Below are 17,598 nucleotides of genomic sequence, written 5' to 3' on the forward strand. Positions count from 1 at the left end.
ACATGTCCGGGAAAATGCTTTGCTGGCATCCCTGTCCCCTGCTTACCTTAGAGCGGCTCCGGCAGCAGCAGCTGCTGCTGCTCCCCCCAGACACCTCAGCTCTGTGTAGCTGAAGAGCCGAGCTGCCCGAGCGCTACTGGCTTCACGGTTTGCCAGGCAGCCCCCAGACCTCCAGACCCTGCGCCCCCGACCGGGCGCTTCCCCAGCGCAGCCGGAGCCCAGGAGGGGAAGCGCCCGGCTGAGTTGGGGCGGGGAAGGGGCGGAGTTGGGGTGGGGCTGGGGGGGGGCCCGTGGAGCATCCTCTTTTTTAAATGTTTTAATATGGTAACCCTATCTAAACATAAAACAAGACATTTCCTTCTCCCTCACTGGGTAATGGTGATGGAAATTCTACTAGGACAATGGTTTTTAGATTTCCAACGGGGTCCAACACCTCCATTTGAGATTTTTTTAGTGGTCTGCAAATGAAAAAAGGTTGAAATGTACTGTACTAGGAGGTTTAAATTACAGGTTTTTCTTTCTTTCTTTTGTCGTTGCTGGGTTATTGTTACTAGCTCTATGTAAAGGACTGCACACAAGTAGCCATTTGCAATGCTAATGAAAAGTTTCACACATCCTACAAAACCCAGGAATTATGCTACATAGTCTCGAGCACCGTATTGTGGCAGCAGAATCTGTGTGTGGTATGACAAGGACACTGAACTGGGCTGCTGCTCAGGCCATCTGTTGATGTATTGCTCCAGTCCAGTAGAATTGTTCATGGGTCTTCATTATCTCAGTAGGTCTTCTTGGCAATCTTTACAGTTGCTTCTGCTTTGATGTGGAGAAGATGTCTGCTCAAATTCTGATAATGCTGCAGCCTATACAAATTCCCAACAGGCAAACTGAGGTCCATTATCTCTGGAATTCTGTCGGGCAAGCTGAGCTTGCAGCATTAAATAAAAGAAGCAACTGTTGTATGTAAGGGATTGATTTCCCAATAATCCACATAGTAATAAACTATCATGAGTTTGATTTCCACTATACATAAGTCTATGCCTAATTTGCTCCCTGGTTGATCAGTTATTTCTTGCACCATGAGTGGTTCCCATTGTTGATTCACGAGAAATTTGTTGCAGACATTGCACTGGTTTATGAGGTCTTTTACGTCCCTGCTCTTGTTTGTTCATTACAGAACTTCTCTCATAATGTTGTGATCCGGGTGTATGTAAGGGAGTTTTACTTAAATGTGTATTTTTAAAGCTGTTGATGAGGGAGCCCAGAGACTGGGATTGATGCCTTTTTTGTTGTATAAGTCAATATGAAGAGCTGGACTCAAGAAGCCATTTGCAGGGCATAACAACAATCTTATTGAACCTACTAACTTGGGAGTTGTAAATAATGCTCCATATTCTTATGCCAGTAGATTGCACTCTTTATATTATCCCTCTCTTTTTGTATATGTGTATGACTCACACACACACGCACACACGCACACAAACAATGTTACGATAACACTATTAAGGTTGCAAAATCAGAATTTAGGCAATGCCAGAATTAAGGTTGCCTGTGTATCTCTCGTTACGCAGTATGATACCGTCTTTAATTTTATCATTGCATACTGTTTTTTCCACAGGACACCAGCTTCATTCAGTGCACATGTGCAAGAGGGTTGCACAAACAACCTTAATTCTGGCATTTCTTAACTTCCGAGTGTTTGCCTTTGCAGCCTTAATAATGTTTTTAGCATAGTTTGTGTGTCTGTGTACCATCTCTAGGGGGAGATGAGACACTTACCAGTGCATTTCACAGAGGTATGCTGACAGCAGAGGAATGGTGAGACTCGGGAATCTTGGGTTCCATTCCAGCTTCTGGAGCGGAGTGTGCTCTGATGGGCACAGACTTTTCTCTCTCCCCCAACTTCCAGTCCCTGTTTCCCTCTCTGCACCTCCCTGACACCCTCCAGTCCAGTCCCAGTTATGTGTCTACCCACTGCAGGCTTCTGGTGCCAACCTACACCCTCCCCCATATCCTGCTCTTGTCCCCTATTCATTCAAATCAGGCAGCTTCCTCCTCCATATTGCCTGCGTGCCAGCAGCAGGATCAATGAGAGCACAGAAGAAAGAGGCTCCCTACTCTTAGTTCCTGTGCAGGGTCCGCAGCCATCCAGAGCTGCAATTGCAGAGAAAGTCCTGCTCTCAGCCCCTGGCAGCCGTGGGCTATAGCAATGATCTTCAAAGTGGGGTGCACGCATGTCAGGGGGTGCGCAAGAGGATCCTTCGGGGTGCGCGGCAGGAGGAGCGCCGCCAGAGCAGCGCCGCTTCGGCAGTTCGGGCAGGAGTCTGAGCGCCTTTTTTTTGTTTGTTTTTTTTTTGTTTGCTTGGGGCGGCAAAAATGGTACTGGCCCTGCGGCACGGCAGGGGGTGCGTGCTCAAACATTTTTTACTGATAGGGGTGCGCGATCAAAAAAGTTTGGAGACCACTGGGCTATAGCATGCTCAGTGCAAACAGAATCTTTGGGGAATTTAGCTGCAAAGCTCTAGCACGTCTGCTGAGTATATGCAAACTGTGAATTTTTATAGGCTTATAACTTGCACAAATCTGGCCAGATTTTCACAGGGATGGCAAAAGGCACATCCATGACACAAAGGCCACCCCTTGCCAAATTTCAAGTCCCTGCTCCAAAGCATGGGGTTGTGAGAACTTCCCAAAGGAAAAGTTGCCAGTGTTTTGTTGAACAATGTGTTTTTCACTAGCTTCGCTCTTGGAAATGGCTGAATTGCTAGAAGTTTAAAAAAAAATCAGCCTGAGGCAGACACCTGGTATTGATAATTTCAGTGCAAACAGTTTAAAGTTTTGAGATGTTTATAAGCAACTTAAAACACTTGAAAACTTAAGAGGAAGTGTCGGGCAACCTTAATAATAGGTGGTGCGACCAGCTCCACCTATAATACACACACACAGCATTTTTATACAATATTCCCATAAGCCAGCAAATCTTAGTTCTGTCTCAAACCACACACCCATCTCCTTGCTTCCCACACACCCTGGAGGATCTCCTATGGGTAAGGGTAGGAACTGGCATTTAGGCAGTGAGGACATATTAGCAGCTGAGCAGGATGGAGCAAAGAAGCCAATAGTGGAATATAAACTATGGAGAAAAGGGCCACTGAGGTGGAAATGGAGGAAGGAGGGAGGCAGGTGATTCTAATGCATGTGTGCCAGGAAGGCCTCATAACCCTCACCAGGACATTCGTTTTGGGTTTAATAATTAACCATTTAAGAGGCATATTGTATTGACAGTGGGGACTCTAGCAATGCTAACATCTCCTTTTGATGCTTATGTGCTATATCTGTTGTGAAAAGGGTTGTTCTGAAAAGTGCTCCACTCCCCACTCTGCCTGTATTACGAACAGATCAGGACTGGAGTATTGATTAGATTTAGATTACATCAGTTGAATTTTTCATATCTTCTTCTGCAGCCTTTCCCAGTTATCTTCTCTAAGGGGTCAGGAATTGTTTTGCCCTTTTAGAGCTAAAGAAGATGAATCTCAGGACATGAAGTAAAATTTTAATTTACACTGGAGATAATTCAGATGTATCAAGGCCAAAATTGGACTATAGCAATAATAATAAATTTTCCACATGACATGAGTAGCCCTGGTTTTAAATCAGATATACAGAAATAGAGTGGAAGAATCCAAATGGGCCTGTTTTCTTCTTGGCGCCATGCCTTTTAGGAGACATAGTAGTCTGCACAGTTAACTTCAGCAACCAACCCACCAGATGCAAATGCTCCTGAACTTCAGGGACAATAGGATCCAGATGCGAACTTCACAGCTGGTGTCTGATATCTATGAGCTAAACCAGGGATCGGCAACCTTTTAGGCACGCGGCTCACCAGGGTAAGCCCCCTAGTGGGCCGGGCCAGTTTGTTTACCTGTCGCGTCTACAGGTTCGACTGATCACAGCTCCCACTGGCTGCGGTTCGCCGCTCCAGGCCAATGGGGGCGGCAAGAAGCAGTGCGGGCCGAGAGATGTGCTGGCCGCCGCTTCCCACCACCCCCATTGGCCTGGAGCGGCGAACCGCGGCCAGTGGGAGCTGCGATCGGCCGAACCTGCCGACGCGGCAGGTAAACAAACCGGCTCGGCCCACTAGGGGGCTTACCCTGGCGAGCTGCGTGCCAAAGGTTGCCGATCCCTGAGCTAAACCAAAATCCTGATCCAAAAAACCCCCTCAATCTTACTTGGGAGAACCAGATATCCAGATCCAAACTTTACAGCACTGGACCAGCTCCTAACAAAACTGCCTTTATGCAGCATCAATGTGCTTTCCCTCTGCACAATGCAATACAATCAATCTGCTCTTACCCCTTTTAGAAGGAGTCACCTTTTTAATAAGTAGCGCTTGGCCACGTTACATTCTGCTTCTAAGAAAGAGTGGAAAGTTCCATCTCTCTTCAATGCCTAACGAGAGTCTTTTGTATTGTTTTGTTTAAATGACATCCTAAGTGATTCATCTTTTGCAAACACAAACTACTTTGTAACACCACAGAGTTTGCTCTTCTTGTGCAAACTAAACTTGTAGGGTCGGCTTGCCCTCTGCCTACCAAACCAGAACAGTTGTATTTTTCACTCACTTTGGACAAGCGTAAAAGACTGTACAAGGTGCAAAGCAAGGAGGAAGGAGGCATCTTATTAGAACCAACTTCTTGTGGGGCTGAAGGATATGTGAGAAGCCTGCATTTGCAAGAGAACCCAGACAACTCTGGTGTTTCGCCGAGCCTGAGAGCTTGGCCTTGAATAGTCTTGTGATGTTGAATAATATCTATTTAGCTCTTTGTTTTGGCAAAGACAAAAGGCATGAGGAGTGGTGGTTAGTCTCATGTTATGCCCAATGTCTTCTAAATCCACATCTGGCTACAGTTTCTCTTCACGAATCAGGCCATATCCTCAGCTGGTGTATACTGGAGCCAGTCGAGCTATGCCAGGTTACACCAGCTGAAGATCTGCCCCATAGAATCTAGCTATAGAAGAAACCTGTTAGGTCACCCAATCCAGCTCCCAACCAATACACTACTATTCCTCATGGTACAATTTTAGTGTTTCCACTTGCATCTGGAATCCTGTAGAAATGTATTTAGGATTCCATTAAACCATAGTGTTTTGTGAATTGCACTAAATTTCGTGTATGCAGTATAGTTGTAGCTGTGTTGGTCCCAGGATATTAGAGAGATAAGGTGGGTGAGATATCTTATATTGGACCAATTTCTGTTGATGTGAGAGACCAGCCTTCGAACCACACAATGCTCTTCTTCAGGTCTGGGAAAGGTACTTTGAGCCTCACCGCTAAATGCAAAGTGGAAAGATGGTTTAGCATAAGTAGCTAGCATATATTCCAAGGGACCATTTAAGGAAGAGAGTGGCCCGTTAACACCTTTGCAGTCATAGGACAAAAATGGGGAGGGGAGGGGGGAGAGTTAAGTGGGTTACAGATTGTTGTAATAAGCCATAAATCCAGTGTCTCTGTTCAGTCCATGATTTTTAGTGTCTAGCAGTTATGAATGTAAGCTCCCAGGCTCATCTTTTGAAAGTGTTGTGCAGGTTTCCCTTGAGAAGGAGGACGGATAGGTCAGATATAGTGATCGCTCTGTGAAAAGTAACAAGGAGTCTGGTGGCACCTTAAAGACTAACAGATTTATTTGGGCATAAGCTTTCGTGGGTAAAAACCTCACTTCTTCAGATGCATAGAGTGAAAGTTACAGATGCAGGCATTATATACTGACACATGGAGAGCAGGGACGCAAGTGGAGAACCAGTGTTGACAGGGCCAATTCAATCAGGGTAGATGTAGTCCACTCCCAATAATAGATGAGGAGGTGTCAATTCCAGGAGAGGAAAAGCTGCTTCTGTAATGAGCCAGCCACTCCCAGTCCCTATTCAAGCCCAGATTAATGGTGTTGAATTTGCAAATGAATTTTAGTTCTGCTGTTTCTCTTTGAAGTCTGTTTCTGAAGTTTTTTTGTTCAATGATAGTGACTTTTAAATCTGTAATAGAATGACCAGGGAGATTGAAGTGTTCACTTATGTATGTTACCATTCCTGATGTCCGATTTGTGTCCATTTATTCTTTTGCGGAGGGACTGTCCGGTTTGGCCAATGTACATGGCAGAGGGGCATTGCTGGCACATGATGGCATATATAACATTAGTGGATGTGCAGATGAATGAGCCCTTGATGGTGTGGCTGATGTGGTTGGGTCCTCTGATGGTGTCGCCAGAGTAGATATGGGGACAGAGTAGGCAACGAGGTTTGCTACAGGGATTGGTTCCTGGGTTGGTGTTTCTGTGGTGTGGTGTGTAGTTGCTGGTGAGTATTTGCTTCAGGTTGGGGGTTGTCTGTAAGCGAGGACTGGCCTGCCTCCCAAGGTCTGTGAGAGTGAGGGATCATTTTCCAGGATAGGTTGTAGATCGTGGATAATGCACTGGAGAGGTTTTAGCTGGGGGCTGTATGTGATGGCCAGTGGTGTTCTGTTATTGTCCTTGTTGGGCCTGTCCTGTAGTAGGTGATTTCTGGGTACCCGTCTCGCTCTGTCAATCTGTTTCCTCACTTCCCCAGGTGGGTATTGTAGTTTTACGAATGCTTGATAAAGATCTTGTAGGTGTTTGTCTCTGTCTGAGGGGTTGGAGCAAATTCGGTTGTATCTTAGGGCTTGGCTGTAGACAATGTCTGTGAAAAGTGTTCACCCACAGGTGACAGGGTGTTTTTGTCTTTTATCATTTTCCTGTGTGAGTTCATTCGAGAGCCTAGTGATTGTCTGATTTCACCCACACAGTTGCTGTTGGGGCATTTAGTGCACTGGAGGAGATACGCCACATGTTGTGATAGGCATGTGTAGGGTCCATGGATGCTGAACGGAGTGTTGTGGGGGAGGGGGGTGTTGATCATTGCAGCATGTTCCTGCTGTGGAAGAAACGAACTCCACTCTCAGGTTGGAAGCAACAAAATCAGAGACAGCTTTATTCAAGCAATTGCAAGGGAAAAATACAGCTGGCAGAAAACATCTCTGCCTCAGTTTCTCCAAAATACAAGCAAAATCACACAAGCATTTATACCTCTTTGTGACGTGCATTAATTAAAAACATGTGCATTTTATTTAGGCTATTTGCTATCTATTTTAGTATTTTCTCACTTTCTTTTCTTAAAACATCGTTATTTCAAGGCTTGGTCAATTGACTATTCTGCTGTTTTCCACTCGCGTCTGACATGAGCCCTGCTTTTATAGATCTCGCAATATCAGGCTAAAACTTAGCTCAACACTTAAATGGCTCTGTCTCCAACACTTAAGTGGCTGCACTTAAACCCTCTCTTTCTTTCCCTGTTTCCACACTGCCATTGCCTCTATTAATCTCTCTCTTTCAGTTTCATACCAACTTGTTTTGGGCAATATGGATTGTACTAGCAATAAAATATTAGAGGTGACAAAATGTGCTCTGATCTGGGCAAAATAAAGGTCCAGCAGAATTACAGATGTGATAGCAGAAGTCAGTAAATTACTTCCATGTCCAAGACGCTGTAAATGCATCCAATTTTTTTAAAAGTCTAAGTAGCAGGCTAACTTCACCCCGGCATAACTCTGTTGATTTCACTTTGCTACACAACATTTTGTGTTATGTTAAAGTGGACTATACAAAAACCCAACTTATATAGAGTTACAGAGAATACATTTCTTTTCTGTTGAATTGGTGATTAATTTAAAGCAGTACCATGAAATTGACGGTTACTGTTCTGATAATCAGTTTGGATGGCTCACTAAGGCTCTGACTTTTTTTGTGTGCCTGATTTTTTTAATTGATTTTATATGAAAAAGCAAGCAATAAAAAATACAAAAAGGCAAATAACTTACAGCTTGTGTGTTTCCAAATACCACATGCTTCTCAGGATCTCCAACAAAGTTAGGCAATTATGCAATTTTTACAATTCATCAAAGCTGCAAGACCAGACAATTAAAAAAACAAAACCGGCAATACTACATAGACATAACACATTTACAGTAGGATACGAAGATAAGACATACATAAATAGGAAAAGAAGGGAATGAAAATCAATGGACTCTATTAACTTCAGTGAGCTTTGGATAGACTGTAAATGCCAATAATAGATACCATGATTTGCATATATGTGGTATAGTTCATAGTTTTTAACCCAATACCCATGGTTTATCATTTTGGGATTGATGCATGTGAGTGGCTGAGTGGATGTAATGGGTAACAGCTGAACAAATAAAGAGATAGCAAGTGGCAAAGTTATGCTTCAACACAGAGCTGCAAGGGAAACTAATCGTGGAGCTCAGTAACTGCTCTGGACACACAAAGAACCAGACCACTGGAATCTGGATCAGAGCTTAGTTTCCTAAGAGGTTGTGAATTTTTCCTTCCCATGACCTGCAGTGAAAAGGACTTAAAAAATAACAGACCCTGGGGAGATGTGGTCAGTTGGCAAGAGGAGGCATTTTGCAAGTTCCAAATGTCAAAATATGCCCTGTTCTTGTTAATTGTACTAAAACTGGAGAAACAAAGATAATTTTGGATACAAAATGATGCCTAAGTCTTTTCAATAAAGTTACTGTGGGCCCAATTTACCTCTCACTTACACTAGTGTGAGTCCATTGGAATTACTACTGATTTACACTCATGTAAATGAGGTCACAGTCATGCTCTATATTTGCATGTCATTTGTTGTTTACACCCTGACTTCTAAGAACGACCATGACCGTCACAGTGGTGCTCGATGATCATCCATGTAAACAGTTAATCGCATCAGTTTTGGTTTTTGTCATTTGCTTTCATAGCAGGTTTCAGCTTTGGCAGGACAGAATGCAAACAAAGTTGCCCCTTAACATGACCAAGGTCTTTTCATTTACAGGAGAAGTTTGAGGGCTTGTTCCGTGCCTATGATGACTGTGTGACGTTCCAGTTGTTTAAAAGCTTCAGACGTGTGCGGATAAATTTCAGCAGTCCTAAATCAGCTGCTCGGGCCAGGATAGAGCTGCATGAAACACAGTTCAGAGGGAAGAAGTTAAAACTATACTTCGCACAGGTGAGAACCTTTTGACATGAAAGCCTTTCTCTCCTTACGTCTTAATGGGTAGCTGCTCTATGATCTTGTGTTACCAAAGAAACACTGTTCAATAAAACCAGATGAAAATAATAGCTATGTCTGAGTATTTTGAAGTGAATGGGCCAAATGTTGCTCTTAGTTACGACTGTGTAAATCTGGATCAACTCCTCTAGAGTCAGTAGCATTACTTTGGATTTACACTGATACACATGAGAGCAGAATTTGACCCTGTGTTTTTAGCGCTCATAAAAGGCTTCGGTAACGTGGCCGAGTTTCCTCGGCTCCAGACTAAAGCTGTGCACTCTTTGTAGAGTCCAAATGTCATTCCCTGCCATTCTGATTTATTAACAAAAAGATAGTTCCAAAATAATTCTTCATGTGCCCTTCCCCCTTCTCCTCAGGACCCGCCTGTCCCAACCCCTCACTCTCTCTTCCAGAAGGCTACCCCTACCTTCCTTGTATTCAATAGTGAGTCTAAGCCACGCCTGCCCCAGTGAGTACATCGTAAACCTGAAGTTCCCTGCAGGGTTCTGAAACCTGCTAACAGGATGGGCCCACAGGAGAACTCCTCCATTCTATTACAGTACCTCCAGGGGGAGAAGATTTCTGATTGAACAAAGCTATGTAATGTAGCAGACAAAGGCATAAAGAGATTTGTCTTCCACTCACTAGAACTAGATGAATTCAGACTAGAAATAAGATACAGATTTGTTTACAGTGATGATAATTAGCCATTGGAACAATTTGCCTAGGAACATAGTGGATTCTTCGTCACTTGAAGCCATTCAATCACAATTAGATGTCTTTCTAAAAGATAAACACTGGCTTAACCCGAAGTTATGAGTTTGATGCAGGAATTACTGGGTTAAATTCTATGGCCTGTGTGATGCAAAAAGTCAGGCTAGATGGTCACAATAGTTCTTTTCTGGGCTTAAAATCTATTCATGAACAGCTCTGCAGGTGGAAGCCCTGCATTTATCTGCAGAGTAGGAACATTATGGGCAGAGGCACTCCAGACTTGCTCACACAGCCACACCCAATGTGCCTGCCTTGGAGGAACCACCTTTAGCAGGGATGACATGATGATTCCATTTCCAGGCCCATGCAGTCCTTGGCAGAGAGGCTAAGACTACCAACAAGAGTGCTGGTTGTGGCAGTGGCCTTTGTGATTTGACAGCTGTGCACAGGAAAGTTGACTGAGACTCACCAACTCATTTCACAGATGCTACTAAACAAACAGCTGTATCTGCTCTTTGAAGTTTGTGACTATCTAATTGTTGTTCCATTTGCCTGCCCTACACTAAAATAATCTGTGTTTCTAATACATTCGAAAGGTTCAGACCTCCGAGACAGATGGGGACAAGCTTCATTTGGCTCCACCACAGCCCGCAAAACAGTTTCTCATCTCGCCTCCAGCCTCCCCTCCCGTAGGGTGGCAGCCAATAGATGATGGAACACCAGTCATCAATTATGACCTCCTTTATGCAGTTTCTAAACTAGGACCAGGTAAGCTTTGCGGACCTCCTGTATGGGAATGTGTCGGCTTAAGCAGATTGGAAACAGAGTGAAGATAAATAACTAAGAATGTAATTCACCCCTGTGCAGAGAGCAGCACAAGGCTTATATACTGCTTAAACTCAAGGGTCCATGTGGGGTTTAAGTAATGCGTAGGCCTGGCACCGGCTCTCTGCTCAGGATGAATTTTACCTATATGCATAATTATTCTTTCTTAACTTCAGTCAGTGTGCTTGGTGCTGTACAAGACACAGAGATATGGGTCCTGCTCCCAGGAGTTTACAGTCTAAAATGCAGACTGGCACCAGAGGCGAATGCACGGATAGACCCAGAGGCTGATCACACAGAATGTTTCCATTGCACTGGTTTGCTTTTAATCTAGGTGGGAGCGTTGGGGGGTTATACACTGGATTATAGACGGGCAGGAATAAATGCTGTTGAGCAAGTTCTAAGAGTTTCTCACAACAAATACGATCGGGCCCAGTCCTGCAAGATGATGTATTTCTTCTGGGAGGTGTGAGCACAGTGGGGACCCCAGGGACCTAGCCCCATCCAGGATCGGGTCTATTTTGAGATAGCAAAACACACCAGAATTCTGAGTGTGACTCTGTGGGGATTGTTCATTGAGAGAATTAACCAATGAACAGCCCCCTTCGGTTACAGTGGGGGGACTTGAAAGAAGTGTGAAGAAGCAATTAGGTGAGGGGAGTCAGTTGTGGTCCCCAGGGAAGTGGAAGGCAGACTGACAATGTATAACCTGGTATAATGCGGGTTTAGAGCTGGTTGGGAATTTTTTCACACATTTTTCATTGGAAAATATCTGTTTCTTTATAAGCTGTTCATGGAAAGAGTCCGTTCAGACAAATTTCCCGTTTTGGGGGGGTGGGAATCAAAATTGTCAAAACAGCCCATTTCAACATTTTAGAAATGAAAAAGTTCTGTTTTTTCAGGTCCAAATGACTTTTCGTTTAGAAATACAAGTTAATTGACAGTAAAACAATGTATGAAAAAATATAAAAAAGAAGCCAAACCAAACATTTAAATCAAACCAAATAAAAAAAAACTTTTTTTTTTTTTCAGATTTTTGGTTTGTGAAAATTTTCAAGATTTCGATGTTTCATCCTCTTTGGAATGGGAACGTTTAAAAAAAATCTTAAAAATTAGCACAGGAGAGGAAAACCATTTCCTGCCCAGCTCTAATGTGGATGCCCCTTTACTATTCTGGGAACAGCTACCATTTACAGAAGCCCTGTCAGTGGGACTCCATTGAAACTGCCCTGCCAAACAGGAGTCCATGGGGGTACGGGGCTGTCTCCACCTCTCCCATGCCCCACAGGGACCATGAGGGTTGGGGGACTACCCCACATCGTTTACCAGTGGGGACCCATACACCCACCCTCCCTTGATGGAACAGAGGGAAGAAATCTGCAGGAGGGGAATCTCCAAGACATTTCCTCCCTCTTAGTCCTCTCATATGGGTTTTTCCTGCAGATGGGGATTATCAATCCATATATTACAGTCCATTATTCCCAGCATCAATGCTTTACGCTTCTAAACTGCTGAATAAAAGGAAAACAAAAGAATCCTGCTTTCCCCTTGCTGCAGCGACATTATAAATGGAAACATGTAAATGAATCCTCTAGCTAGCTGGGTAATAAATCAATTCCTGTTCTGGAGCAGTGAAATGTGAAATATCGCTCATTATTCTGCACTCTGGGACAGTGCTGCACGAAGGTCATATTCACTCTCATTTAAGGAGCCTGCAGGGAGCAATATGAAAAGTCATTGTCTGCTCTTCTCCCTCCCCGCCCGCTTTTCTATTTTTAGCACTTGTTAGGGAGATCAATTTTAGTTAACTGCAGAGGAGATCTTAAAACAGCACTGCAGTCCTCAGTTGTGCTCTTGCTATATTTAGTATTTCATTAAAAAAACAACACAATCCTCTGCAGCCCATCTCCTTTGAAACATGCTGCCCTGCCATTGCTAGCATCTTATGCTCATTATATCCAACAGGTCTCGACCCTTTTTAAAAATCTTAATCGTGGTTTATTTATTCCCCAAAAGGAAGGGGTATTTTACAGTATGGTTTCAAATAGGTAACAAGGAAAGGGCCTGGATCCCACAACCCTTCCTCACCTGAGGGTTCTGATTGGGTGACGTTCACCCCATGCAGAAATTCAGGACGAAGCCCAAGCGCCACTTAAGTCCCACTTACAGTTTCCTGCCAAGAGTGGAAGTACAAAAGCTTACATGGGAGCTTAGTGGGCTTGGCAGAATTGGATTTTTATTTTTATATTTGCATACTATAATGTTGACCGATAACATCCATGTTTCTTTTAAAGCATTTTTTAGATTTTTCTCTCTTTAAATTTTCACAGTTTACAGGAAATGATGGAGAGTTCAGACAATTACTTAGTGACACATGCTGAGATTCAAAAAGTTAAAGCTTTACAAACCATTAAAACACAAATTGTCAACATCACAGGTCAAAATATACCAAGTAAATATCCTTAAACCAGCAACTCAGACTTGTTTTTACTTTCATTCACTAATTTGTAACTAAACCATTTACTTTCATTCACTAATCATTTGTAACCAGCCTAATTCAAAAGTCTAAATCACTGGATTTTGACTCTTAAGTTCTCAAGCAGCATTTTGCTTGCTTTGCCGATTGTAAATTTTGATTATCGATGGAAATATTTGCCATCAGTTTGTGTGTGCACAGTGAAATTGACGTTTATGGACATTTACAGATCAAAATCTAATCCTTCCAAACCTAGATTTGAATGGTGCATAGTGCTTAATAATAATAATAATATATGGAGACATACCTATCTCATAGACCTGGAAGGGACCTCAAAAGGTCATTGAGTCCAGCCCCCATTATAACTTATCCTAAAACAGAGGGTGACCATAATCAGCCATAAGGACTGTTCTGGTCTGTTCCTGCCTTAACATTAGTACAGACACTAGGAGTCTGTCAGATGTGTTTCTACCAATGTCCCTGAGGGTCATTCCTTTTTTCTATTCAAAAAGGGTGGCTGACAGGATGATCAGATCATACATTAATACATTCTACATTATTATAACGGTCAATCATTATAACCTCTAATACAAATATCAAATCCTACTTCTACAAAGTGATCAGCAAACTTCTACAAACTCTTAATAATAACCTTAAAGAATTGTGCAATCATAGGTCCAAATATAGAGGTAGCTGCACCACCAGCTACCCTATCTCCTCCTAGAGCTGGAAGGGACCTTGAAAGGTCATTGAGTCCAGCCCCCTGCCCTCACTAGCAGGACCAAGTACTGATTTTTGCCCCAGATCCCTAAACAGCCCCCTCAAGGATTGAACTTATAACCTTGGGTTTAGCAGGCCAATGCTCAAACCACTGAGCTATCCCTCCCCTCCCCCCCCCCCCCCCCCCCTCCCCCCTCTCCCCCCTCCCCCCAAATGCTTGTGCTGGCCCTCTGCACAGGGGTGAGTTTCACCCACTGATTTCACTGTCAGTCAAGTCCCAACACTGGACCTAGACAATTTTTAATCCAAATAAAGTGAATAAGATGGAGAATATTAGTAGTAATTATAGGTACTTAAGGGCCAATTTTGCCCCTGCCTTCACAGAAGCTCCCTTGCAGCAGAACCAGTGAAGTTCCTCTTTGCAATGGGAGGGGCTGGATTCAAAACTTTGTGGAGTCTCCCTGCCCAGCAGGAGGCATGGGGTAGAGGTGAATCCAAGGATCTGCTACTGAGTGGATCCTCCTATCTTCTTTCCCCTGCCCAGGGATGGAGACAGCTAGGATTACAGATGAATTGGATTCAGGCCTTAGAACTTAAAGGGTTTAAGCAAGGCCCCCTGCATTGGGGTGAATTTCATCCTTATCTAGTACCTTCCAACTGGAGATCTCTGAGCGCTTTACAACCATTAATTAGTTCACCCTCACACAGCCTGCAATGATAGGTGAGCAGTATCACTGTATTACAGATGTCAAGACTGAGCTGCAGTCACTTGAGTAAAGCCTTGCAGTAAACCAGTGACAGAGCCAGGAACAGAACCCAGGAATCCTGATTCCCTGTCCCTTCTAACCACTAGACTACAATCTCTCCTATCTGAATGACACTCCCATGTCTGTAACATTTATCTGTATACCGACACTAATTACTCCGTGAAAAACAGACTTTGCTGTAGTTAAAAGTGCCAGAGAAAATATGAAATCCGTGCCCTGAAGTATTATAAAAGGAATGCATTATAACTTGAACACAGCCATTAACATGGGGGTCTATTTCCTCCATTGGATGCACATGCATATTCCCCACTAATGCCACATTCACTTAGGGTGAAAGTCATCCCTGTGCAAAAGGTCAGCACAAAGGCCTATGTGCTCACTTAAAACCTACTTCAGCCCTGTTTTGAGGATGTGAGTGGGGCCCATAAACATTGTGCTAGTCTTGTCACCTTAGGAGTAAAAGCTGCTGGCATTAAAAACTATGTCAAAACTCCTATTGCCATCAGTGGTACACCATCAGCACCTTAGATTAGAAGGCTATTGTTTGCGTGGTTTTCTGTGGGTTTTTTTTTAAATGCTGACACTGTTAGAAGGGAAAAAAAGCCTGTGTATAACGTGGCTGTCCATGAAAATCTCTGCATTTGGTCTGACCCTCTTTGGGCTGCCTGTATTTGGGGCTTTCCTAATCCTGTTTAAACACTGTATCACAAAGGGAAAAGCATCACATTTCCGTGGCGTATTGCTGTTGCCCGGCATGTTTATTGATTTAGTCTTTGTTTGACAATCTCGTAAGACTGGACTAATGTATGAACCCAGGTACAAACACTATATAGCCAGCCCAGCAATGATCATAACAGAGGGAAAGACCAAAAAGAAATGGTGATTCGAAAAAATAAATTGAATTTTGCTAGGCTGATATAATCCCAGTGATCTTCTGTTGCCTTCTATTTCTGGACGGTTGGGGAGCATTCTGTAGGGAAATCCACAGAAAATAACACACACTTTCTCAGAGCTCCCCTCATTCAAAGAAAGCAAAACTTCTTTGACAGTAAATTCCATTCCCCGTTTTTGTTTCCCAAAATGTCGCTACCCTCACTTCCTGCACAGTTCTTCCCACAAATCTGTGATGTGCCTTCATTTGGCCCCAGTATCAGAACCCACATTCAGTCCGGCTTTGTCCATACTCCGCTAACCAGGGTCTACTTTATATCCTGACTAGGGAGATACAGGAATGAGCCTGCAAACAGTTACTCACTTCCATATAGTTATTCATGCGCAGATACCTTATTGTGTGTGGGACACTTATTTCATAGAACCAAGATCTGTCAAAGGCAATTTTTAGGACCTGTTCCTGCAGCCTTTATTCCTGTTGAAGTTGGGAGCTACTCATGTGGGTAAGGTCTACTCACCCGAGGACTAGATTGTGACTACCCTTAATGCAGTCTTGCAAGAAAGTAAGAAACTTCCACTTTCCTTGCACAGCGTATGTTAGGAGATACCTAGATCTTAGTTCCAGGTGTTGGGGAGGGGAGCACATGGATTGTGCAGCCAATACCACTCCCCCTGCCCCCGAGCAGGCAAAGGGCAGCAGGGACAGGGAATAGCTGGAGCCATGCTTTATCCCTAGCACTGCTGGTGCTGACCTGTGGAATTGGCTGGTCACAAGGTGGGAGTAAAATTCACCCTGAAACGGATTGTAGCAAATTACAGTGACCTGCCATGTGTAAGTGGGGTGCCCCAGGATATCTTGTGCCGCTGAGTCACAATTTCTTCCATGGTTCCTCCAAGCATGATTCAGCTACGGTTGAAAATACATAATCTAGCCCTGAGTAAGGGCTGCAGGATCGGGCCCTAAAACTGATACATGGTTCATATCATGTACATTATATATAAACCGATTTTAACTCTTTAATGAAACTACAGTTGTGATTTTTAAGTAAGTATAAAATGAGTGATTTAATAAAAATGAAAAGAACTAGAAATGCCAGTGCTTTTCAAACCACAAAACAGTGCAGGAAACTCAGGAGGCATCAGTGGAAAACTTCTGAGCAGTGGGCAGTTGTTAGTCAGCAGAATTCTGCAAGAGTAAATGTTAGCAGGATTTAGTCTCTAAGCTCCTATGCTTCCCCTAACTGGACAACGTGGCCATAGTTTCCAACCTTCTGGGCTGATCTTCAAGTCCTCCTCTAGTCTCCACATCATTTAAACTATTCCGAGGGCAAGTTTAATACCTCTCCCTTGTGCACCTTCAAAGCTCTTATTAGAACAATTTCCCCTCCCCTAAACCCTAAAAAAAAATCTTTCCTGATAAGTCAGGAGAAGGCTTTGTAGGAAATCCCTGGAAATAAGAGATGAAGGGTCATGCTATGGCACTGAAAGACAAGATCAGTCTGCACTGCTCAATGCAATATGGCATGGTAGTGTTCGATGTATCGGGGATCGATTTATCGCATCTCGTCTAGATGCAATAAATCGATCCCCGAATCAACGCCTGTACTCCACCTCGGCAGGAGGAGTAAGCGAATAGCGTAGCTGAAGTTGCATATCTTAGTTCGAACACCCGCCCCCCCAGTGTAGCCCAGGCCTGTGAGAAGATCCTTGAATAATCAGCTGATTATATCCATATTACCCTGGATTATGTAGGCCAGGGTTACCTACAAAAATAAATATCTCAGATCTTCAGCTGAGGTAAATCGGCACAGCTACACTGACTTCAGTAGTGCTATGCCAGTTCCCTGTGACTGAGGATCTGGCTCGTTGCCTTTGAAAGGGAATGCCTTATGACGCACCTTGAGAAAGGAAGTTGTGGGTTATGTTGGATTCTTATGTATCTTTCAAACGACTATGACTTCACAATAGGCCCCAGTCGTGGTGACTAATTTCAGGACAAATCAATAGCCCTGTGGCTAAGAGATATTTTTGGTCATCTACCACCTTCACTTGAGGATAATGGATACATTGGGTTCCTGCCAC

At 43.6% G+C, this 17,598-nt stretch overlaps 1 protein-coding gene across 2 annotated transcripts in view; it reads left to right on the forward strand.

Moving 5' to 3' along the window:
• The window catches only part of RCAN2 (regulator of calcineurin 2), a 166,271-nt gene that overhangs the window by 134,048 nt on the left and 14,625 nt on the right, over positions 1–17,598 (forward strand). For both annotated transcript variants that reach the window (XM_026653289.2, XM_024212810.3), the window contains 2 exons: positions 8,905–9,078; positions 10,434–10,605. In XM_026653289.2, coding sequence (XP_026509074.1) covers positions 8,905–9,078; positions 10,434–10,605 — 346 coding nt within the window. The remainder of the gene's footprint in view (positions 1–8,904; positions 9,079–10,433; positions 10,606–17,598) is intronic.

This window comes from Terrapene carolina, unplaced genomic scaffold, assembly GCF_002925995.2.
Source record: "Terrapene carolina triunguis isolate 2854851 unplaced genomic scaffold, T_m_triunguis-2.0 Scaffold42, whole genome shotgun sequence".
Taxonomy (NCBI): domain Eukaryota; kingdom Metazoa; phylum Chordata; order Testudines; family Emydidae; genus Terrapene; species Terrapene triunguis.